Raw genomic sequence first — 24,077 nt, forward strand, 5'->3', positions numbered from 1 at the left:
AGTTAAGGACTGGGTAGCCATGAGGGTGTAAACAAACCTTTATGAGCATCAGAAAGACATTTATTTCTGTCACGTTAAATATTACTTTAAGGAGTTAGTCGTGTTTTTAGGATGGAGATATTTGGGAGCGCGTTCGACGACTCTGTGTTTCTGCAGGCGAAGGACCGAGTCACCGTGCCTCTGTCCCATTACAATGCCAAACGCTGTGAACCAGAAGTGAGTCTGTTCAATACAAACCATAAATATAAAGGTAACGTTACTGGCTAAACAAGCAGCTTCTGTTTATAGATTATGCTGGAGTCTGGACATGGATGAAGTGAGCCAGGTCTCGTTGCGGGAAAAGGCTATGAATAAAAGGAAGCTGCTATCTAGCTGTGGTCTACTCTTTAGTAAACAATATGGCTGTGTCTAAATAAGTCCACGAATATAGAGCCAGTGGTGGAAAGTAACTAAGTACATTTATTGAAGTACTGTGCTTTAATACACATTTGAGATACTTATACGTTACCCGAGTACTACTCTTCTAGAGGTTTGACACAAAACTAAAATATGATTATTTGGTATAGATTAAACCATTCAACATTATGTAAGTGACTAAAACCATGATTGGGTTAAACGTGAAGATTGGCTTCTTTGCTTTAAAACATTTAAATATTTTTGAGTTTTTTCTGCAATGGGTACTTTTACTTAAGTACCATTATTGAGGCAGTACTTCTACGTGAAATGTAGTATTTTTACATTGCGGTATTAGTACTTTTACTCAAGTAAAGAATCTGAATACTTTAACGCCACTGCATAGAGCTCACTCAGTACATTTACTCAAATTGAGTTACGACTTAAAAAACAAAAACAGGTATGCTCCTTGTACCTTAAATGACAGCTTTAGTTATTTTGCAGAACACACCCCTATGGTGTAGTGCAAATCATTTATCTCCACGTTACTAGAGTTTTTTAAAAGTGCTCCTTTTTTCTTTTGCCTAGGCCTTATTGTAAATAAACTGTTGAAACCCCCCTTGTATCAGTAAGAACGCGTAACATCACAAAGCTTAAAACAGGCGTTTTTTTTCTGGTAAACTTACAAAAGGTAACCTTTTGAATATACGTGGTCCTTACAAGAAATGGTATTGTACCAAATGTGATGCAATACTGTAGAGTAAAATATCAAGCAGTATATAAAAAAGTTAAAATAAGCATAACCTTAAACAACGACAGCAGTACTGCAGTAAATTCAATCTTGAAAAAATTGTATATAAGATGAAATCACAAACAGGGAACATTTGACAGCACAATGAGTCTTCAGCTTTGTACACTTTTAGTACATTTTGCTGATATTTACCAGCTTTTGAATGCAGGGATGTTACTTTTAGTGGAGTATTTGCAGTGCAGTAAAGGTAGTTTTACTTAAGTTAAGGATTTGAGTACTTGAGTCCACCACTCTACACTCTTCTAAATATTCACATACCAAGATGAAGTAAACAAAACAATAATTACACATTTAACAAGACATCCAAGACAAGCCAAACTATAAATAGTATGTGTGGTGGAAACTTCTGAAGCAATGAAGACGAAACAGAGAGATGCCGGAGAGCAGGAGCTTGATGGCAAAACACTGTTGGATTTATTCAGAGTTGCGGGGTGGAGAATTGACAAGACATTTGCGGTACGCAAGGGTTGCCACAGCGGTTGCCAAACCAATTCTGAAGATCTCGAAAATAGGAAGAGGTTTTAACTAGTTCCGAATGGGTAATCAACATTCTTCAAATGCCAGATTAAACAATCTAGGACAATACGTCTAATTTAAACTGTCATCTAGGTCACAAATAAGGTATTTACCGGAGCATCTGGGTCCAGATAAACTGGAGCTAGCTGTGCCTAAACAATAAAGCCAATCTTAGGTCAGCATGAGCTTGTACCCACTGTGGAAACAACAAGGCTTCGGAAGCCCAGGTTGCCACTCCTTAATGAAGATACCAGCACCTGAAAGGCCGATAGCCTATGCCAGAGGAGGACAGGGAGGAAGGACACAACTGGCTAACTTGAAAACAAGGAGTACACAAGCAGCTGTGAGGAGACCGATGGTCACGTGTGTGAAGAGGTCACAGGCCTGAGCGAAAGGTTTCAAGCTTACACAAAATATTCCCTAACAGTATGTAAAACAAACAGGGTGTTCTGCATTCAGACCAAGCTTAGAGAATGTGTAACTGAATAAATCATTATAATTTCTTCTTGTCTCGTTTCTTTCTGCAGTGGTTCTGTGAGAGTTCTGCTCTCAGTACAGATGATCCTTTGGAGAAGCAGAAGGTGTATAAGTATAGAGGAGACTTGGCTGTGAAACAGGGGAACTATCAGGTATTTAGACAGTTGATTATCTCTCATTTAAAATACTTCTCAATGAGCATTGGGAATTGTTATACTGACCGGTAAAGTTAAAGACAAGTTAAAGAAAATAAGTGGATACTCTCAGTACAATGCCTTTCTGCCGGTTCATGGGGACTGTTATGCAAAACAGTTGTCATGGGCCAGTACTTGCATGCTTCTGTAGAGCTGATGCTGGACAACATCCAGTACTTGTTTACATGACTTATTCCTGCAATGGACACAACAGAGCAAAAAGGAATATATTAACTGTATTCAGCCGTGTGCTACAGATGTTCAACATAAGAGGAAAAAGACTAGTAAACACACACAGAGCTACATCCCACCAAACCTCCTTTTGAAACCAGGTTAAGATGTTAAAAGTAAAACACAGCTGTAATCTGCTGTGTAAAGAACAAAGCAGTTCTGCTATTATGATATGTAATTAAACTCACTCTGGACTGTCTGGATATTTGAGTTATGTTATCAGTTATCGTCCTAATAGAAGCTTATTGAGGCAGCTTGACTGTGACATGCAGGGTTGCAAATGGTTGGTGCATTTAAGGACCTTTTTCCAAAGTTAGTTTAGTGAGTTTAGCTCAGGAATTATTTCATGAAGAAAGAAAAATAGTGAAAGTATTTTTACTACACTAGGTCTAATGGCATGTTTTGGCTAGATTGTTATCCTACCAAAACAAAGATGTTCAAAGATGTTTTTTATGTTGCAAAGAACATCTTTTTTATTTCAATTCATTTTTATGTCAAAATCAGAGCTTTTATTTAATTTAAAAGTTTCAATCTTTCAATTTTACTGTAATGTTCCAACCCTAGTCACATATGGATCATGTTATGTTATCCACTTTGAGGAATGTAAATGTTCCCTTGGTGCGGGGGGGTTTAGAAAGCCTTGGATGTATACAGCAGCTGCCTGGAGCTGAACCCTGCCAACAACCTGACCATCAGGAGAGATGTGCTGGAGGGAATGGCCCGATGCTGCACTGAACTGGGACAGAAAGACCGGGCGCTGCACTTGACGGACCTGCTGGTAATTCTCCAATAAGCGTTTCCTACTGTGACTGCAAGTCCTCTATCTATACCTTTTGGTGTTAAAAAAAAGTAGGGCTTCACAATCAATCAAAATAGCACTATTTAGTAGACACAACATATGTGAAAATACTAGTGCTGCACAAAATCCTGGCTTACAAACCGTACTCTACATACTAAATTCCTTGTTTTGTATCAATGCTTTAAAAAACTCATATTGTTAATGCAAGATTATGCAAAAATGAGTTATATTTTCCAAATTGTGCAGTCCTAAAATAAATGTTTGTTTATTATACTATCAAGAAATACTATAACACACTAAATAACACAATTGTTAGATAACTAGTCTAAATCCGCTAAGGAAAAAAACAACCATTCACCATTCGGGATATTTTGTCTCATGTAGGAAGCGGCTAGTAGGTCACATGGTAGTTTTAAATGTAAACAGTATACATAGGTATATTATATGATACCATAGACTTTGAATATAAGCAAATATTAAACGTTTATTTCTTACCTCCCAGGTAGCCATTGTTTTCCTTCACTCTGTTAGTTCTGTGCCTTCAATGGGATACTACTGTTAATGATGTATAAGTAAACCTGACAGTTTCACCGGGACAGCCTTAATATTGCCATTTCCTTCACATTTATGTGGCATTAAAGAGGAATGTGTTGGTGTTTTTATGTGCCCCAGCTTCTTGCATTTCCATACCTCTATTAAAATGAGATAAGAAATCAGTGTGAAGCTTTGCCTTAGAACTCATCTACACGATCTCTCTGCAGAGCAAAGACGCTTCCAACACCTGTCACCTGATCAGCCTCCTGCTGCTTAAGGTAAGCATGAGCAAGAACACATGCAAATCATTCTATAAAATTCCTCTCCCTGTGTGACCTTGAATCCTCGAAGAAAACATTGTGTTTTTTTTGCATGCCCCAACGGTCAAAGAGGAAAAAATTAACAAAACACCCGCATAGAAACTCATGCAGTGTAATCCAAGTCTCATTCATCAAGTCATATGCTCACTACTTCCCAGGAACATTTTAAGATAAAACTAATATTTAAACACTAATGTTGAAACAGCCTCCACCTGCGTACAAGCGTATTTATTTAGTTTAGCTGATGTTTAATGCAGCTCCCTTTAACATCAACTCATCAAGAATTTTACTCTTCTGAATTATTCCTTCACTGCGAAAGATAACGTTTTCTTCATGATTTCAAGGTTACATGTTGAGAATTGTATGCTAATGTTATCATTTGAGGGGAGTGTTCCTTTAATTAAAATGTAATCCTTCACTAAAGGTAAGGATCTACCAGCATTTCGGAGCCTTAGCATCGAGGATGTCCTCTCTGCAGCAGCTTTGCAGCGTGCTGCCCTTCAACCCCTGGCACTGGTACAACCTGGGACAGATGTGTCTGGAGCTGCTGGACAGCAAAAGAGCCACAGGTAGGATGGAGTTCATTTCTTCTCAGCTAGCACCCATATCATATATTAACTGTGAATTATGCAGGAGGCTTGTTGATGTTTGTTGTTTATTGATATGATGAATAACGCTTCTGCACTCGCTTAATAAACAACTCATGCGTACATGAAAAATAAAACAAATTGACTTTGGTTTCATTTGATCGGATGTATTTCCTTTATTAGGATCTTGTTCTTTACAGAGTGGTGAATCAGCGGAAGAACCGCAGGATGAGGGAGACATTAAGGAACAGGAGGAAGAGCAGGCAGATCTGGATGGGGACAGAATCTGGCTGAAAGCTTGCACCTGTTTCATCAGGACAAGGTAAAGTGTTTCTATTAACTCTAATACACAGCACAAAGTAGCCACCTTACTATAGAACTCAACACTTCACAGCAAGAAATATACAACTTATTATTCAAATCAGCTGTCCCACACATCTGAGGTTCATCCAGGTAATTGAATATTCAGAATTGGACCTCCCCACCAAGCTACACATTTATCTGTGATGACTCTGACAAAGCTCAACTCATGCAGAGTTTAATTGTACATTGTGGTGTCTGAATATCTCCCTCAGACTCCTGCTGAGGATCCTCCGGCAGCAGCAGTCCTCCTTTGTGTTGCAGCGCACTGAAAGCACCCTGCAGAAGACAGATGAGCTGCTAGAAAGGCTAAACCCCAAAAAAACAACCCTCCAGGCTCTCACTGAGGTGAGCACGGGCTTCTGGTTTTGTTTATAAATGCTGTGTCCAGGCATGAGGCTCATTTAAAGTCAGTGGACATTTCCCAGAAGCACACCTTCACCTTCTCACTGTGTGATCTCCCAGGTGGCGTCAGAGGACCTAATCCCAGAAAAAATGAGGGAGGACACCCAGGACGGGGAGAGTCTGTCCAGTGTGTCTGTGCAGAGCTTCAGGGAGCGCTGGTGGAATAAGATCTTACTCACTGGTGTGCTAGAAACAGACGGCCGCCATCAGACACAGACGACCACAGAGAACTGATGTCTGTTTGCTGACAGGAAGAGCCGGTCCCTGTGCAGATCCATCAGAGAGCAAAAGATATTGACTGGAGAATCCAAGTGATCAATCCACATATTTGATATCCTAACAAGACCCCATCACACAGTACATTTTAATGCTGACAAAATACCCCCCTAATAAAGAGAAATATTTAAACAGATTGAATCTAACTGGTACACTTTGACAGAATTGTGTTGATTTTATTCAGGTACAGTACAGTATTAAATAAAGCAGAAAAGACTATCCACTTTGTACTGTGATGTGAGTTATGACAAGGATTATTTTCTGGACCATCATCAACCTGAGTTATGATACAAATCTGTGTGTTCTGCCTAAATGTCATTTATACCTTAGCATTTTCATAAACTGCGCTCAACTCAGCATGAACATCCTGTCTCCAACAGTTCAGAGGCAAGAGCAGGCCAGAGTCGGAGGACCGCAGACCCCAAAGAAGGGGTGGAAAAGGTCCCTCAAGTACTGGGGTGCCAGGGCATGGAGAGACTTGTACGTGAGGAGGAGTGTTGTTTACTGGATCCAGGACTTGACTGAGAGCCAGTGAAGGGGGATGAGGGTGGGGGTGATGTGCTGCCTGGGCTTGGTGCGGGGGAGAACCTTGGCGGCAGGGTTCTGGACATAGTGGAGCCTGTCTTTGCAGGGAACCCCCGGACAGGACTCCATTGTAATAGTCCAGGCGGGAGGCGATAAAGGCGTGTGTTAGGGTTTCTGCAGAGAGTTTCAATTTCATGTGAATAAAGTATTTTAGATGACCTGTATGATTACACCAAAGCTGAGACTAATCTTCAAATCTTGGTTACATTTGGATGAGGGCCTCCTCTGTGTCTGTCAGTCAAGCTTTGGCTCCTTCCTAATGACGTCCTCGTGTCGCTGTTGAACGTCCTCCAGCCCACAGGTCTGTCTGTCCTGTAGGTGGTGTGGAAGGAGTTGTGGGGGGCCACAGGTCTGAGTCTGTCAATGCTGCTCTGGGGCACCCACTTCAGTCTGGGAGGGGACCTGGCTTGTTTAGAAGGGTGCAGATGTGTCCTCGGGGAGAACTGCTGGGAGTCCAGCAGAGGCTTGGCCTGAGGATGAGCTTTCATGGCTGACTTTTGAAGAGCCTCTGCTGTAGGGTGTGACTGGAGGGAAACTTGATGGTGTCTCTTGGTTTGATCTTGCCTCCTGTTTTCTAGAGAGAATACTTCAGTTTGCAGCCAAGATGTGTGTTCTCGCGTGCGTGTTAAAGGGAACCACGGGCCTGTCTTTGCTTGCGGTGATGTTGAAAGTGGCAGGACGTTGGGTTTATCCGATAGAAAGTCCATCTGTGGTTTAAAGTTGGGGGCGCAGTTCCATTGTTGTCTTTGTCTGTCTGGACCCGCGGCGATGCCCTCCAGAGGCATCAATTTCCCTTTCCTTTGCCGATAGACAAACCTGTCATTATGGTGATGTTGATTTGTCCTGAAAGACATATCGTTTGCAATCCTATGCTCTCTGTACACAGGAGAAGTGGCGTGTTGAGGGTTTGACCTTTCAGCACTCGCATTTTTTTCAGTTGTAGTGGTGATGGTGAGGCTGGTGAGCTGGGACTGAACATATGAGACGTGTGTTGGGCTGAGAGGACTTGAGTGACTCTGGATCTGTGTTTGATGCTTCCCAAGATTTGTCTTGTGCTCTCCCACTGGAGGCTTTAGTATTCCCTTATGTACACTCTGCAGCGCTCCAGGTTGAAGTGGTTTTGGGTACAGTTGCGTATGTTTTTTGAGCATTTGTGAACCATTGCTGCACTCCAAATCTGTGCTCTGTGGATCGCATGAAACCAGCGTTTTTACTTTTGTGTGAGGGCATTGTGATTGCCCTTTCGGAGCACTGTGGCATGCTGTTGTGGCCGTGCTAGATTTAAGCTCAACGTTTTTAGCTGCATGCAATCTTTTATAAGGAGGGGGGGAGAGGGGCACGCTGATAAAAGTGACAAAGCCAGGGATCGGTTTGGAGCTGGAATGTAGCCTGAGGAACTCCTGTTGGACAGGTATGACCGCGCTGCCCCTCACAAGAACAGCAAGAGTACGATGGACCTGCCAGGACAGCCAGGAGAAGCTAAGGAGAACAAAATGGTCCATTAAAAGTCATACAACAGCCATTAAAAACCTATAGTGTAAAAATAAATAGCAAATATGTAAGGAAATGGTGTGTCACACAACACTAAATATGAAACCGTTGGACTACATTATGCTTAACTCCTGTTAATTGTTCTATTGAACAACATATTGACATGTTAGAACATTGTTAGAAAATTGTCATATATAAAGTTAAACTATAGTATGCCATGAAGAGAAAATAACAAATCACAGTTTACCTATAATGTAATACAGAAATAATGGTATTGTATGTCACTAAGTCATAGTATACCATTTCACAACATTGTCATACTGTGGTATCTATTCACGTTTTATAATACCATTATAATTTAATAATATGATGTATTTAAAAATGTGTATCTCAATATAACTCTATAACATGTCATAAAAAGTCATAGCTTGCCAGTAATGTGTGTGTGTACCTGTAAGAGCCGGTCAGCACCTCGGTCCAGTCAGTGATGATGAAACTCTCAGCAACCTGTCCGGTCAGCTTCCTGCCTGTCCTAGCACAGTAGGTCTGTCCCTCCACACTGCGGACTGACAGCTTCTACACACACACACACACACACACACACACACACACACACACACACACACACACACACACATGAAATAAATATATTATGAATATTTGATAGAGATGATCAGAACTGAAGTTTGTTAAAATATGTTTTGTTTTTATATTGGGAAATAATAATGTATACTTTTTGTATGCCAATTTTTGTGAAGGAATTCTTTGTCCTTAAAGGATATCAGAGCAACTTTTTTGGCAGTGTGTGTGTGTGTGTGTGTTTGCACGTGTATGTACAGGAACAATTAGGACAACAACTTTTTCTATTTATTTCAACCTAGTGTCTCCACCCTCCAGCAGCAACCACATCAACTAGTTAAGGAAATAAAAACATTTGTTGTGTGACATTCAATGTAACAAATAAATGGTGTTTGTTTCCATACCTCTTGTTTTTAGGTCTTGGCACATGGCATCATAATAGTAAATGTATTTATTGTTCTTTAGAATGAAAACAAAACTGTTTACCTTGTTATTTATAATAATACATTTCAGAACATGCCAGCATGTAGCCTGTATTTGAGTATTTTTGTAATACCAAAATGGTATTCAATCAATTTAAATGGAAAGAATGATATAAAGAGACCCACAGGGAAGTTTCTGCTGTCCAGTTTGAGGTCCTGCCACATGCTGAGGAACAGGTTCAGGTTGCGATGATCGAGCAGAAGGTGGACGGACACATTCCTCTTCCTGCTTGCCTCCAGAAGATCACAGAGCAGCTCTACATCACTGAAGGTGTCCATCACTATGGCCAGGGCCTGCACACACAAACATGGTCACATTTTACTAAAGAGGTCAATAACAAAAACTTGTACTGACAGATATCACTCAGGCACTCAGGATTAATTCCTCACATGTGCAGGCATGCATGATATGGCATGTTCTTAAGGCACAGGAGGAAACACGCTAACTGCTCTCCTCAAACTCACACAGAAACACACACACCATTGCAGCCTTCCTGATGAACCCTCTGACCAGGTCCTTCATGCCAGCTGCTGTGCAGTCGGACTGGAAAAAAAGCTCAGCGAGGGGCACAGCGAGGGGCACAGCGAGGGGCACAGCGAGGGGCACAGCCAGGACTGAACGAGTCCACCTCACACCTGGAAGAGACATGAACATGACTGGAGAGCGCAGCGAAGGAGAAAAAGACAATGCTTTGACACATTCCTAAAACATTTCACATGAAGTTGTGACTTAAAATTTCAAAATCACATGTTTATCTTAAAATTGACATGGGATGAAGACATTTATTTACCTTAGATTTAAATTAAAACTTTGACTTGTCAAAAGTCAATCTCACACAAAATGAAATGAATCATGTGATGCTGTTCATCATATGTGAAACCAAATTTCACAAAATAAAAAAGATTTGTTCATCTTAAAATTCAGGTGCTAAAGGAACTGTTTGAAGCTTTGCAAGTCAAGCAGTGTTAACACCTTTATGATTGCTGACTTTTATATATAAAAATGATACATATTCACGTCGATTTGTTTTCACAAATAAAGAACATTATCAGAGTTGAATCATCAGAAAGATTGTATTAAAGTCATTGACTTCACTCCAATGACTCACCTCTGCATTTCCTTTCATAGTGCTTCATTATTTGTCTCTATCTCCACTTTTGCTGTAACAATGTAAATGTCCCCTATGTGGGACAAAAAAAGGTATTCTGATTTGTCACACCTTTGGGGCTCAGGTCCAGATTGGCCACAGTGGAATCGTCAGTGGACTCTGCAGAACATGGTGTAGGAGACTGGGAGCCAGCAGACAGGCCCTCCAACTCGTCTCCGTCATCACATACAGCAGGACCAGCTAGAAAAAGAAACAAAACCAGGAATGATTTTTTATTTTATGTTAAAAAATAACAGGCAGCAAAGAGCTTGTTAAAAACAAACATTAACAACCTGTGCGTCCATCCTTCCCATTTTCCAGGATGTAACTTTTCTCGAGCTCTGAGAGAAAGTCCACTTCTACCTCTGCATTCAGCATCTCGCGGTATCCCTCTAAACCCCGGCTGAGCAGAGAGTCCACCGCCAGCCGGGCGCTCTCGTTGTGGCTAAGGTCCAACGCGGGTCTGAAGTCATTGCACGAAGAGGAGGGGATGCGGAGGTCCTGAACCCGGCTCCTCACCTTCCCCAGGGGCTTTGACCTCCTGTACCACAGCACTGACATGCTGCTAGCATCCATGTGTGATGGACTTACTGTCGTTAAGTTTAGGAGGTAAAATATTCTCATCAGACAATTATTCGACCAGAAGCAGGCGGTGCGTGATCCTGGGTGACTCTGACATATCAATGAAAGAACTACTGGTTTAACTATATATAGAAGTAAGGAGAAAAATGTAGACCCGCCCTAGCTGAGGGCAATATGTTTACACGTGATGAAAGGTGGGAGCAACAGTTATGCAATGAGATGTAAGGAAAAGGCAGAGAATTCACAAGGAAATGTGTAGCAAATATTTATTCATAGGTACGCTTATTTGTGAAATTCTGCTTTAACACATACCTCTATGAGGCACCGTGTGTATATTTCTGGTAACACATTCACATAAAATGAACACATTTTTTTTAAACTGTTTTGCTTCAAGGGCCTGAGAGCGATCTAGAGCAGGTGAAGACTGATAAATGATGGGTGCAGGGAGAGAAAGGATTGAGTGACAGGAATGGGGATGGCTGTCGTTACGGCTCATGTCAAACAGCACCTGGATGTTTATGGGAGCAAAGAAAAATACAGATAGTTCCAGGCACACCCATCGAGGAGCAAAGACACACAGATGTGCCTACTCAGCTGTCTGACAACACTGTTGGTTGGGGCAAAGTCCAACCTGATCTGCGTCTGGTTTATGAAAGGAGACAGATTGTTTTTGATTGTCATAAGCACACCGAGCATGAATACAAAACTACAAACAACGAAACAAACATCCCTAATTTATAGTCATGTCTAAAGTAGGAACTGGATTTGCATTTAGCATGTTCTCTCTTTGTAATACACTCTTAGAGGTGTAGATGCTTGTGTATTTCACTATTCAATTAAAAAATATGTTGCAGAAGTTCTCTCTTTATGAGCAGGATTATTTAATCAGAATATTTAATGTATAAAGTCAGTTTCACAAGTACATAAAGGAATCTCTGAATTTCCTTTTGCGGAAAAATCCCCAATGATCTTAGATCCAATAACTGGCTGGACTTAAATATACCAAGTGCGTTTTAGCCCTTGGTCTTTGCATGACCTGCAGGATGGCCTTGTGGTGTATTAGATCTGTTCAGATGTACAGGTAGTTAAATCGGTTCATATACAGTTAGGCACTCTCGGAGGTCATAGAGAGTGCAGAGAAGAGGTTGTTTAGAAAGTCCCATCTGGGGTGACCATAGGAGATTGCATAACAACATCTTGAATACGCCAGAGGGCTCCATGGATGAGTAAGAAAAGGACAAACGTATATCTCCTTATGTGGGTACACATTCTTATAGAACATCTCCTTTGGTCACACACACACACACACACACATTTTTTCCTATATATTGCATGCACAAAGACATTTCGGGGGGACTTCCACAATTGGCTCTGGGAACCTCGTATTGCCCGTGTTGGTGTATGATACTATGCTGTTGTAATAAACCTTATTATATACAAGCTGGTTCTCCGGAGACTTCTTCATCATCTTCACAAACATCGCTACAGAATGTACATCAGACTCAAAAACTACAACACAAAGACCTTGTCATGTCCGTTGTCTGTTTGTATGTATCAAAACTCTTTAATGATGCTTGCATATTTATTTTTATTTCATACCTTTTGCACTTTATTGCATGTATTGACCGGTGCAAGGCAAATGACTTTGTTGGCTTTCCTGGTCAGATTGCTGTTGTCAAATATGTTTTATCTCGGTTGGTTATATCTGTTTAAATAAAGGTCAAATTAATAAATAAAGTTATACCAGCTGATTGCATTTGTGTAAACACACAGGGCAAACCTACTTTAAGTGTTATTTAAAATATTTGGAAGGCTAATGCTAGCTTCTTATTTATTCCTCAGAAACTTGCTATTTAAAAAATAAAACGTTACGCAGATTAATGTAAGACCTGGTATTTGTTGTTGTTTTTAACAATGCACAACCAACACATCTTTTACTTGCTGTGTAAAAATACTGTCCATCAGTAGCATTAAAACAAACATTTAGAATCCTAGAAGAAGCAAATCTTACTTCTGACGAGGTAAGATTTGCCCCCACCCCCAAGCCTCCCATTACATAATTCCTGCATGGGTGATTATGTTTCAGCTGGCAACAACTTATTTAACCCTAACTGATGCAGTAAGTAGCTTCTCATTTGTTAAACAGTCATGTCGAAAGACATATCCTGTGGTCGTGAAAAATATGTTAATCTGTTTCAGAAGGGTCAAATTATTGGCATGCATCAAGCAGAGAAAACATCTAAGGAGATTGCTGAAACTACTCAAATCGTCCAACGGATTATTAAAAACTGGATGGACAGTGGGGAAACATCATCTTCCAGGAAGGAATGTGGTCGGAAAAACATCTTGAATGATGGTGATCGGCGATAACGTCTGAAAAAAACGGCTTCAATTTGCTAGGGAGCATAAACATTGGACTCTGGAGCAATGGAAGAAGGTCATGTGGTCTGATGAGTCCAGATTCACCCTGTTCCAGAGTGATGGCGCATCAGGGTATGAAGAGAGGCGGCTGAAGTGATTCACCCATCATGCCTAGTTCCTACTGTACAAGCCTGTGGGGGCAGTGCTATGATCTGGGGTTGCTGCAGTTGATCTGGTCTAGGTTCAGCAACGTTATGTGCCCAAAGAATGAGGTCAGCTGACTACCTGAATACTGAATGACCAGGTTATTCCATCAATGGATTTGTTCTTCCCTGATGGCACGGGCATGTTCCAAGATGACAATGCCAGGATCCATCGGGCTCAAATTGTGAAAGAGTGGTTTAGGGAGCATGAGACATCATTTTCAGACCTGAACCTGATTGAGAATCTTTGGGATGTGCTGGAGAAGACTTTGCGCAGTGGTCCGAATCTCCCGTCATCAATACAAGATCTTGGCGAAAAGTTAATGCAAGACAGAAATAAATGTTGTGACATTGCAGAAGCTTGTGGAAACGATGCCACAGTGAATGCGTGCCGTAATCAAAGCTAAAGGCGGTCCAACAAATATTAGAGTGTGTGACCTTTTTTTTGGACAGGCAGTGTACATTCTTTAAAAGCAAAATGAGACAAAAGGTGGAATTAGGAGTTAAAAAAAGATTTTATCCAAACCAGATCATAAATAAGACAAATCGAAGAAAATTCCTTGAAATAAAAATTCAAAATGGAGAACCAGCAAGAATATTTACATAACTGACAACTATGAGTAGAAAGTGTACAAATGAACATTAAATTGGGACGAACAATAACACATTTTGCATCACTTTGTCACGCAGGGGAATGTTCAGTGGCTGCAGACGGCGTGCGATCATAAAGTTCCTAGCTCTGTTTTGGCCAGCAACTGTGGTGGCTATTAGGGTTATGACCAGGGAACAGTCAGAGGAGTGAATGGACACAGAACGAGGAAGTGATTTTTAGAGGATGCTTCAGGAGCACTCTGAAAATGACAGGCAGCAGCTCGCTGTACCTTCATCTGTTTCTGTTGATGTAGCCTGAGATAGGAATATGTTTCTGTGATAAAGACAGAGATCACTTTGTCACTGGGAGACAGAGGACAGAGTGTAGACAGACGGTGAGGAGGCTGAGCTGCCCTCTCTGGCTCTGGCAGCCAGCTTCTGTCTCAGTTCTCTGATTTCCTTCATCAGATTTCTCTCGCTGCTGTCCAGATGGGCCCGACCTCGGTCCAAGGAAACTGTCAGGAATCGAAGAAAGACGAACATTAATCATACAGAAAACTGAAGAGAAGGCTGGCCATGATATTTAGATCTGCAATAACTAATGGCTTCCCAAATGGTAGGATGTGATGCCTTTTACCTTATATTAAGGATAAACATAAACATCTTGAGTGCAATTTGACATAGTCTCTTCTTTTTTTTGCTCTTACTGCTAACAACTAATGGATTGGTTGATAAAAATAACAGCAAATTAATTTTTAACAAACAACGTTAGATGCAGCTCTAATATTTAGCAAGTTCTCAAACATTTTGTTACCCAATTGAACCACTCTCCAGCTAGATGAGGAACAAGTAAATATTTGCAAAACCTGCGACCACGTACCCACACTTTCATAAATTCTCCCACTCTCTGTGTTACTGTATCCCCGAAAACGTTAGCCAGCCATCAGTTTTATTAGTAATAGAAAAAGCCCACGCTATGCCTCTCATTCAAACACAACTGATGGCATGAATTAAATGATTTAAAAAATGTATTATAATTAACTATTGATCGCATTTATATATAAAAAGAGGCTGTGGCGCAGTGGGATAATGCGCTGATTTTTGGATCAGGAGAGAGCTTGTTCTAGTCTCACTGTAGTCAGCATGTCATTGTGTCCCTGGGCAAGACATTTCAACCAAAATTGCTCCTGTGGGGATTGTCCACCGTACTAGATGCATGCAAGTTGCTTTGGATAAAAGCATCTAACAAGTATTATGTAATGTAAAAAGAACAAGCTCTGTAAATAGATAATGATGAAATTGTATTAAATATAACCAACCGCTCTGAGGCACACTACAATCATCTTGTTATCTCTGCAACTGATCATTGTTTTTGGTGGTGGTTAACACAAGTCTGCTGCTGCTGTGCGGATTTGCATTTCTGACTCTTCACCAGAGAGTCATCTGAAGTGTAGCAGTCTGTTTCTTCACCTTATGAACATAACATACCTGTTGGTTAAGCCTTAAGAAAACAGGAGAATCTCTACAATGACTTACAGACGGTGGAGGTGCTCTCTGAAGGGGATCGGCTGTTCAGACACACCATGTTGGTTCCTGCCTGATTCAGGTAGGAGGCTGAAAATGCTGGACCTGCAGCGCTGGTTCCAACACTAACAGAAGTGGCGGGTAGGGGTCGGTGAGGAGGACCTCTGGTGGAACACGGCGATATTACCCTCATCTGTGTTCGGACGTCTGAGACAAAGCACACACTGGTACATTAGATACACGTCTGGATGAATTACACAGGTCAGCTTAAAGGCCAAATCAGATGAGCGTGTGTGTGGAGTAGTACCTGTTTCTGCTGAAGACAGGGGATGAAGCTGCTCCTGTAACTGAGCTCTGGAACTCATTACCTCATCCCACTGCAATTGAGCAAGTATCAATTTCTTAAGAGCCACTTAAATATTAATTGAAAGGTAATAGCAAAGCCTGTGCTATTAGTTTTAGAAGTTGTACATTAACAATACTTGATGTCTTGGCAAACATCCTCGTATTGTTCTCACCTTCCTTCCTGCAACATCCCTCATGGTGTCAGCCAGTCTCTCCTCCTCTGCCAGGGTTCGTCTGTGACTCTCTGCCAGTCTCTCCCTCTTGCTCTGCTGCTCGGCGTCGACCTGCTGCAGGCGCTCCGCCACCTCTCTCTGCCAGTCTGACTCCAAGCCCAGCTGGCATGCCTCCGCCAGGGACTCCTCCAGGGCCTGCATGCGTGTTGAGAGAGAGTTAACAGATACGAGGGGAGCTCCCCCGTACCAGGGCCAAAACCAGATTTTCCATGCCAGCGTGGCTTTGATAGTTTCTCGTGAAGTCAGATGAATTCTCAAGTGTATGAAAATACTGACATATGTTGATAATATCACACTGGCTGCACATTGGGAAGTCCTACTAACCTGCATGTTCGTCTCTGTGTGGTGTAACAGCTCTGTGTAGTTCTCCTCCTCTCTTTGTGCCTTCCTCATCTTCATCTCCACCTCCTCCTCAACCTCCCGTCCAATGCGCTCCTGCTCCTTAAACAGGTGCTGAAGGATGGAAACACACAATTATTACAATGATGACAAAGCTAAACACGGATTGTATTACCTGCTGGAAGTTAATCGGTAATTCCGTCAGCTAAATATTAAGCTTGACAGACCTTTATGTTTGGCTACATCACTGGGAAATCTTATATTAGGTACGACTTATACCCTCATTAAAAAAAAAAAAATGTTGTGTGTTGTGTGTTGTGTGTTGAGTGGAGTGAACTGGGGACACCTGGCCAGTACCCCAGGACCTACTTAAACACAGCTGCCCGGAGTCACAGTCGCTCCATGGCTCTCTCCCTGACTCTCACTCGGATACTCCCTCCTTGATCCCCTCCCCCTCGCCCAGCCTGGGTAATTTTAGGTTAACCAAGTGTTGATCGAACTCCACTGCAGTGACGTTTGGGATTAATGTTAATAAATGTGAGGTTGTTTTCGCGATACCCATTGTGCATCTACCTTTTGTTGTGGCCTGTGAGCCGGTCATAACAGTGAGAAAAAAAACTTAGAGGCTGACCTGGGATTAGTGTCAAACATGTGCTACTAAATGTCCCATGAGAAAGCATAACATATGCTTTTAGTATTTTTAACTCCAACATGGGTACTGGCTTCAGAGGAGACATCACTGGGGAATCAATGCTCACACAGATAGAGGAGGGAGGGAGGATTTACAAAAGACAAGGCGTGAGAGTAAAAATACGTTTCATTTCAAGTCTTTTGAATCTTTGTCACCTGTTCGAGTCGTTTCCGCTGGGCCTCCAGCTCCATCTGTCGGACTTCTAGATCCTGGACTGCTGTAGCCGTTTCTCGCTCCCGGAGATCCATCTGTAGCACAACATTTGGGTGTTGGTTGGGTAAATGATCAAAATGACACTTCATTTAAATAAATAGAGACAATCCCATCCCAAATGCATCTCCTCAGGTTACCTTTTTACTGATCTCCTGGTCCAGTCTTTGAACCTGCGAGGCTCTGAGTTCCTGTTGGTGTTTCAGGAACCGTCTTTTGGTTGCATCCAGCAGCTGTAGCTCCTTCACCTTCAGCTCTCTTTTCATGGCTGCCAACCTGGAGAGAATGGAGCCGTGTCAGAAGCCTATCCTGCTAAATCACATCACTCTTTTTCTCTCTTCTTGTGCCCGTACTTTGCCCTCTGCTGAGTGAGTTTTTCCTCTTCTTGTGCCAGGATGCTTCTGCGCTGTTCCTCTGCCTTCTGCAACAGCTCCTGTGTTCATATGAAGAAGTAATCAAATAATTAGCTCACTATAATTCTATTCCAGGATTGTTTTCATATGCAGATACGAGAAACAAATGATGTGGTTATCATGGATTTATAATAAGAATATCTACCTGTTGTGCATAATAAGCTTCCTCTTCAGCCTGGCGACGCACAAAATCTGTGCGCAGTGCCGACACCTCCTGCCTGATGAGTTAAACATCTGTTACAGCTTGAAATGTTTTATACAACAATCACATAGCTAGTTAATATGCAAGTGCGCCTTTCTTATTAAGAATTTCAATACTAGCTATACGCTCACCTCTCGCGGAGATACTCCATCTCTTGCAGTCGTATCTTCTCCCTCTCACGGCTCTGGTATTGCACTATGAATTCTGGGTAGTGGTTGAACACGGGGTACTGGCCATGTGTCAGTGGTGTAAAGTCGGAGAGCAAAGTCCTTGGATGGATGTCAGCCGGTGTGCTGCCCATGAGCTGGTAAGCCTCCTTTATCATGGCTCCCAGATCCAGGTTGTTACGGTGGTGGAAGAAATACTGAGAGGAAAAGAAACAGGAGGGATGGAGGATAGTTAGATAGGGGAGGACTCAAAGTTACTGACTAGGGGCGGACTTTATCTATTTACCTCAAAGTCTTCTTTCTGGGAGCAGAGCAGAAGAGGCTCACGGCAGCAGGTGACGTAGGCCACACAGGCCAGGAGCAGGAAGGATGGATGGTTGGAGAAGACGTTGTCAAAGAGCCTGAGCCACTCATCACGAGTAAGAACTTCTGAGAACAAGGTCTCCAGCAGGGGCCACACGTAGAGCTGGGACAGAGATCATAATAAGGCTTAGCATCACATAGGTGTGTCATGTTTAGGGTCAGCCCGCTTGTCCCGCGCACTGCTGTTACCTGTGAGGTGACGCCGCAGTCCACCAGGTGCTGCAGCAGCTCCTTGTCATGATGAGCCAGAACGTTCTCCGCCATGCTCAGGATGTTCAGAGGGGGGTTGGGAAAGTACTCGAACCAGTGCTGACCCCAATTCACTGGGCAAAGAAATTAAAAAGATACTGGACTCACAAGCACATGCCAAAAACACTTATAGGCTTTCAAATGTCTGTTGCTAGGAAAATGATAAATACAAACACCCAGTACCTATGACAGTGGCCACCACCTCAAAGCAGAGCATTGGGTTGTTCTGGAAGAGTTTGACGAAAGGAAAGGCTACCAGGGGGAGGTACTCCGCCTCTCCAAAGATGGCTGCCCAGTGAGCTAAGGCAGACAGAACCCTGTGGAGTGGAGGAGAAAGATCAGTAACAGGGTCAGGCAATAGGGGAGAAGATTTAATGTTGAGAATTAAGATTAAGATTAATGTTGACAATTAAGATTAAATGTTGAGAATTAAGATTAAATGTTGAGAATTAGCCGTACAGCAGAGAATACATTTCAAATCTCAGTCAAGACCCAAAGGCTTTGATATAAAATTAAACAGAATAAAATAGTGCAGATAATGTTGCAAGACCAATATGCAAGTAATATATAAAAGATATACAAGAACAGAATGTTCATTTAAATATTGTACAGTGAAATCAAATTAAAAAGTACAGTCAAGGGGGCGAGAATATGGTTGGATTTTAAGTATGTGCTCGGCATGAAAACAAATGAACCAAAACATTTGATTTTTTTTGTATTTTAAGAATAGAGTTAATATGTCGATAATAAATCTAACTTTTAGTGTTATCAAATATATTGAAACCCTAACCCTAATTTTAATATAAAAAATGTTCCCCATTCAGGCCTGGCCTTAATACTCTTCTCTAAAAAAAAATTAAGTGAAAAAAAGGATAAAAAGAAAAATGACAAGAAGCAGAAACAAGAAAACACTGCAACAAGTGGCAATAGTGTGTGTGTGAGAGTGTGTGTGTGTGTGCGCAAGTACCTCTGTAGCCCCCTCTGTAATTTGTGGCTTTTGATGGGGTATTTATCCTGCAGAGTGAGGTAGGCTGAGTGCAGGCCTTTGTCAGTCAGACTGCTGTACGCCGCATGGTTCTCCGGGAGACACAGTAGAGACCGCCACACGAACATCCTGCCACACAGAAATGCAAATGAATCATGTAAATCTATCATGAAGTGTAACAAATTTGGCATGGTAGTCATCAGGTAGGTGCTTGAATCCTCATCCTGTGGTGATCTTCACCTGTATTTAGCCGGATACTCTCCAAAGCCCTTGAGCAGAGCAACCAATCTCTTCTTATTCAGACCAGCAGGCAGTTCATTCTGTTCAAAGACAACAGTAGCTCCTTGTAGCTCGTCAAAGAGAGAACAAATATTTTGCAGTGAAAACTTCTATGATTTGAACAAATGAAGACAATACAATATATTACAGAACTGATGAGTGTTGCTCCTACCTCTTTCTCCTCAGCTGTAAAGCCAGCAGGGGGTCTCAGTATCTTCACCTGCGTCCGCCTGCCTGAGCTCTTGGCTGGTCTCTGAACGACCTCTGACCTGACCTTGACCTTTAAGTTAGACAAGTCCTGATCAGCTCCACCACCAGAGACTACTGCTACTTTGGAGGGAGGAGGCTGGGTAAGGGACACACACACACAGAATAACATCTTACATCACTTTTGGTTCTCGTACATTGATGTTCTATCTATCACAACTCACTGCCACCTTGTTTAGTTCCTGAGTGAGACTCTGAACACTGTAGATATTGATGCTGCCATTATCCATGATGGCTACGACGTGTCTGCCATTCGGGCTGACCGCTGCTGTGGTGATGGCGTCGTCGTGGGAACCCATGTGGAACAGTAGCTTACAGGTGTGAATGTTGATAAAACGCATCACACCGTCCTGGCTCAATACACCCAGCGTCTACATAAACAAAAAGAAATGCTCAAAGCAACAGACATGTTTGCTGTGGAGAAATGTAATGATGTTGAACATTTAGCACACCTGGCTGGCTCCTCCGTCAAAGCTGTCCGGCAGGAAATCCATCTGTCGGACCGTTCGAACCTGCGAGGGCATCTGAATCACCCTGATCAGCTGTTTGCTGTCCAGACACCACAGGTGCAGCAGGTTGGAACGCCCACCAGCAGCAAGGCTCTTCCCATCACTGCAGACACAGTGAGCAGAGTGGGAAATATAATCATGAAAAACTACTTTGGAAAGCTACATAATCACTGAGGTAGTTAGCTGTAATGGAACATTCTGGAGCAATGGATAAGAAACTCAGAGAGACAGGGGGAGCGCTGGAACTTTGATGGCAAACACTGAAGGTTTATTATGAAGTTAATGGCCGGAGAATTGACAAAACATCTGCTGCAGCCACGAGTTGACAAAGCGGTTGCCCGACCAATTCTCAAGATCTCTACTGCAGTCCGAGGTTTTAACCAGTAGAGTGTATCATCAACATTAATTATTAGCGAGACTAAACAAATATGGATCCTAAATCTAACCAAAGCTGTCGTACATGGGAAAAGAATGTACGTCAGGGAACCAACGTTCCAGATAAGAAGGGCTTCTAGATGTCCCTAAACAATAAACTATCTCATGTCACCTTGTGCTCAGTCATAGACTTACAACAACAAAGCACCCAAGCTGCCCTCCTTGAGGGGGATTACAGCAACCCGAAGGCCAAAGAACTATGCCATGGGAATAAAGACAGAGGAAGGAGAAAATGATGAACTAGGTCAAAGGTTAAACACCTAAGCAAAATATTCCCTAACATTAGTGGTTGTGATGCTAAAGACCCACCGCGTGACAGCAAAGGCCTTGTAGGAGACTTTGGGTCCGCAGTCGGGGACAGGGAGCTGGTATTTGCAGGACAGCGTGTCGCTCTCCCAAGCAAATATGGAGTCATCGCTGAAGCAGCTGAGGATGGTGTTACTGAGAGGAAGGAAAAACACCTGCAACACATACAACAGTCTGCTGTCTCCAGGAATACTTGCGTTTGCATACCATACTGATGGCAAAATGTGGTTGTAACGATATTCAACAATGTTATATGGCATTATTTTCCCCTTATTGTGCAGCCCACTCCATAAAACCCAAATCACTATTTGGATTTAATGCTAACATTCACGATGAGATCAAACTGCAACCTGTGAATGCTGATTTTGCATTTAGTTATGCATGTTTACCCTCTGAATGCCAACAGACTGTCGGATATTGAGCTTCCTCTTCCTCTCAAAGGTGTCCATGTCCCAGAGCTGAGCTGTGTCTGAAGAAGTGCTGATGGCGTAGCGACCGGAGCTGTGGACAGAGATCGAACAAACTGCTCCCTCGTGACCCCGCATCCAACTGACCAGCTGCTTTGTGTCTGCAATGAAACAAATAGATAGTCATCGATGAGACATGTGAAAAAGGTCTTTAAAACCAAAAAACAGACTTTACACGTATGAAAATAACTATTTGAAGAACGAAACAAAGTGGGGACAAGTCGTATTCTACCTTTGTCAAAGCACTTGATGGTGTAGTCAGCCAAGGCCACTAGGAACTCTGTGGTCCTGCGGAGGCTGAATGCCAGAGCAGTGCAGGCTTGCCCCGTCTTCTGCACCAGACGGAATCTGCCCCATTAAAGAGGAAATGCAAAACACATGCTCAGATAAATGTGAAAGCACGTTGAGTCTAAGGAGTAAGGGCTGATCACTTCAAGGCAATTGTATTTTGCTCTAAATCAGAAGGGGAAATAAAGGTATGTCCTTTTTATTATGTGCTTGGATATTAAAAAGAAAATTGGGAAAAATAAAAGGTTTGAGAGTGTATTCCTCACTCCTTTATTGCTACTATTAGAATTGTCAGTATTAAATACGTTATAATTTAGCATTGATAAGACAAGTGTGCAGAGTAATTCCAGTTAGTGGACCATTATATTCAAGAAGGTCTTAAACACAACTATTTTGGGGTGTTTGAGCACATTCATTCACCTGTTTCTACTGATGTCAAAGATGTAGATGTTGCCATGGTGATCTCCAGCAAGGAAGGAGTCCCCTGTGGTGTCAAAGGTCACATGGAGGAAACGCACAATCTTGGCCTGCTGAGCAGTGCGGACCACCGTCACCAACACTCTGAAGAGGATAAACAAACCAACCATCTGTATTACACTGTTAATGTCTGGTGTGATAAACCAATGGTTCTTTATTATAGTCCTAATTGCAAACTATAACGGCATGCTGAATTTGAATTGTATAATTAAAAACACACACATTACAAAGGAGAAATACAAACTCAACGACACTTTTCAGTGAACCATGGATATGCAGAGATGGAAGAACTACTCTGATTATTTACTGAAGTAAAAGAAGCATTACTACGGTGTAAAAAATAATAAGTCAAAGTACTGCAATCAATACAAAATATATTAGCATCAACATATAGTTTAAGTACCATAGGTAGGTTAGTATGTCATTTTTTATTTTTGTATTAAAATTATTGGTGCAATTATTTATTCATCACTTCAGTGTTGTACTTGGTAAAGGTTTATTTGAATGACTTTATACACTACTGGATAGGTTATCCTATAATAAAGTACATGTCAATTTATATTTTGTATTTACCTAGATCTGCAAAGTAACTAAATAAATGTATTGGAGTAAAATTATAAAGGAACATCATTTGGAAATGCTCAAGTAAATAACATGTACCCCAATGTTTTAATCAAGTAAATGTACTGAGTTACATTACACCACTAACCAGGTGCATCCTTTGGATATCTCACCTACCCTTTGCCTGGTGTTGGTTTTCGATGCCAGACTTTCCCCTCTTCTTTGTTTCCGATATCCGTCACCTCCATTTTAAAGACGTCTGTCTAATCTCAAAGCATAAACATACACAACAGAATATGCTCTTTGACTTAGTTAATGTTCTTTCCGCGTTTTACAGCAACATGGCTAGCTAACAGGCTGATCTCTCTTTAAAGGCGGATCAAACAGCGCGAACTTTGAATGCGCTTAATTTGGTAACATTATATTTAGTTTAAAGTTACGGCAATAAAAGCCGTAAAGCGCGGTACCATTTGGTGTAAATCAAAGTTCAACAGTCCCCTCAAAGGTTATCAGCCTCTACGCTTAGTAAGAGTTTTCTTTAACTTCAGCTTCAGGAGAGGTTTTGCTTGTTTAGAGAACGGTTATTTAGGCGCCCAAAGATGACGTCAAAGGGCGGGGCAATATGGGAGTTGTAGTTCAAAACTATACTCATGGCCTATAGAAATAGCGTCTAATAAACTGTGTGACAGTCAAGTGTGCAATATTAAACTGTAAGAATATGTATTTTGTGATTTGTATAGGCTTGTTATATTCTTATTAGTGAAAAGGGGGGAAAACAATAAATCAGTCTATGCATCACAGCATTCAGTTTCCTATGTGTTCTATTTCTTTTTGTATATTTT

At 41.8% G+C, this 24,077-nt stretch overlaps 3 protein-coding genes across 4 annotated transcripts; 1 reads left to right on the forward strand and 2 right to left on the reverse strand.

Annotated features, from left to right (window-relative positions):
- On the forward strand, positions 1 to 6,122 carry zgc:101716 (uncharacterized protein LOC492784 homolog). The gene is made up of 8 exons (XM_063880407.1): positions 1 to 216; positions 2,248 to 2,349; positions 3,257 to 3,400; positions 4,183 to 4,233; positions 4,700 to 4,844; positions 5,046 to 5,184; positions 5,438 to 5,570; positions 5,688 to 6,122. Exons 1-8 carry the CDS (start codon positions 112 to 114, stop codon positions 5,859 to 5,861), a joined length of 993 nt encoding a protein of 330 aa, XP_063736477.1. The 5' UTR covers positions 1 to 111; the 3' UTR covers positions 5,862 to 6,122.
- LOC134862458 (protein FAM83A-like) lies at positions 5,029 to 10,849 on the reverse strand. Of its 2 annotated transcripts, none has more exons than XM_063880406.1 (6): positions 10,482 to 10,849; positions 10,261 to 10,389; positions 9,522 to 9,676; positions 9,167 to 9,334; positions 8,431 to 8,552; positions 5,029 to 7,967 (listed from the first exon to the last, which is right to left on the reverse strand). In XM_063880406.1, the coding sequence occupies exons 1-6, from the start codon at positions 10,810 to 10,812 to the stop codon at positions 6,680 to 6,682; spliced, it is 2,193 nt and encodes a 730-aa protein (XP_063736476.1). In that variant the 5' UTR covers positions 10,813 to 10,849; the 3' UTR covers positions 5,029 to 6,679. The 2 variants fall into 2 exon arrangements, with proteins under 2 accessions (XP_063736476.1, XP_063736475.1); XM_063880405.1 differs by having other exon boundaries at positions 8,431 to 8,555.
- Positions 10,850 to 13,830: 2,981 nt separating this feature from the next.
- On the reverse strand, positions 13,831 to 23,818 carry tbc1d31 (TBC1 domain family, member 31). Its single transcript, XM_063878227.1, has 23 exons — positions 23,413 to 23,818; positions 22,618 to 22,758; positions 22,142 to 22,257; positions 21,832 to 22,010; positions 21,446 to 21,597; positions 20,645 to 20,804; positions 20,363 to 20,563; positions 20,098 to 20,271; positions 19,887 to 19,966; positions 19,629 to 19,775; positions 18,845 to 18,978; positions 18,602 to 18,735; positions 18,336 to 18,515; positions 18,014 to 18,246; positions 17,826 to 17,898; positions 17,621 to 17,700; positions 17,408 to 17,543; positions 17,213 to 17,305; positions 16,352 to 16,480; positions 15,968 to 16,162; positions 15,757 to 15,826; positions 15,462 to 15,656; positions 13,831 to 14,440 (listed from the first exon to the last, which is right to left on the reverse strand). Exons 1-23 carry the CDS (start codon positions 23,481 to 23,483, stop codon positions 14,286 to 14,288), a joined length of 3,228 nt encoding a protein of 1,075 aa, XP_063734297.1. The 5' UTR covers positions 23,484 to 23,818; the 3' UTR covers positions 13,831 to 14,285.
- Between the last annotated feature and the right edge of the window lie 259 nt (positions 23,819 to 24,077).

The sequence above is a fragment of the Eleginops maclovinus genome, chromosome 3, assembly GCF_036324505.1.
Source record: "Eleginops maclovinus isolate JMC-PN-2008 ecotype Puerto Natales chromosome 3, JC_Emac_rtc_rv5, whole genome shotgun sequence".
In the NCBI taxonomy this organism is placed as follows: Eukaryota; Metazoa; Chordata; class Actinopteri; order Perciformes; family Eleginopidae; genus Eleginops; species Eleginops maclovinus.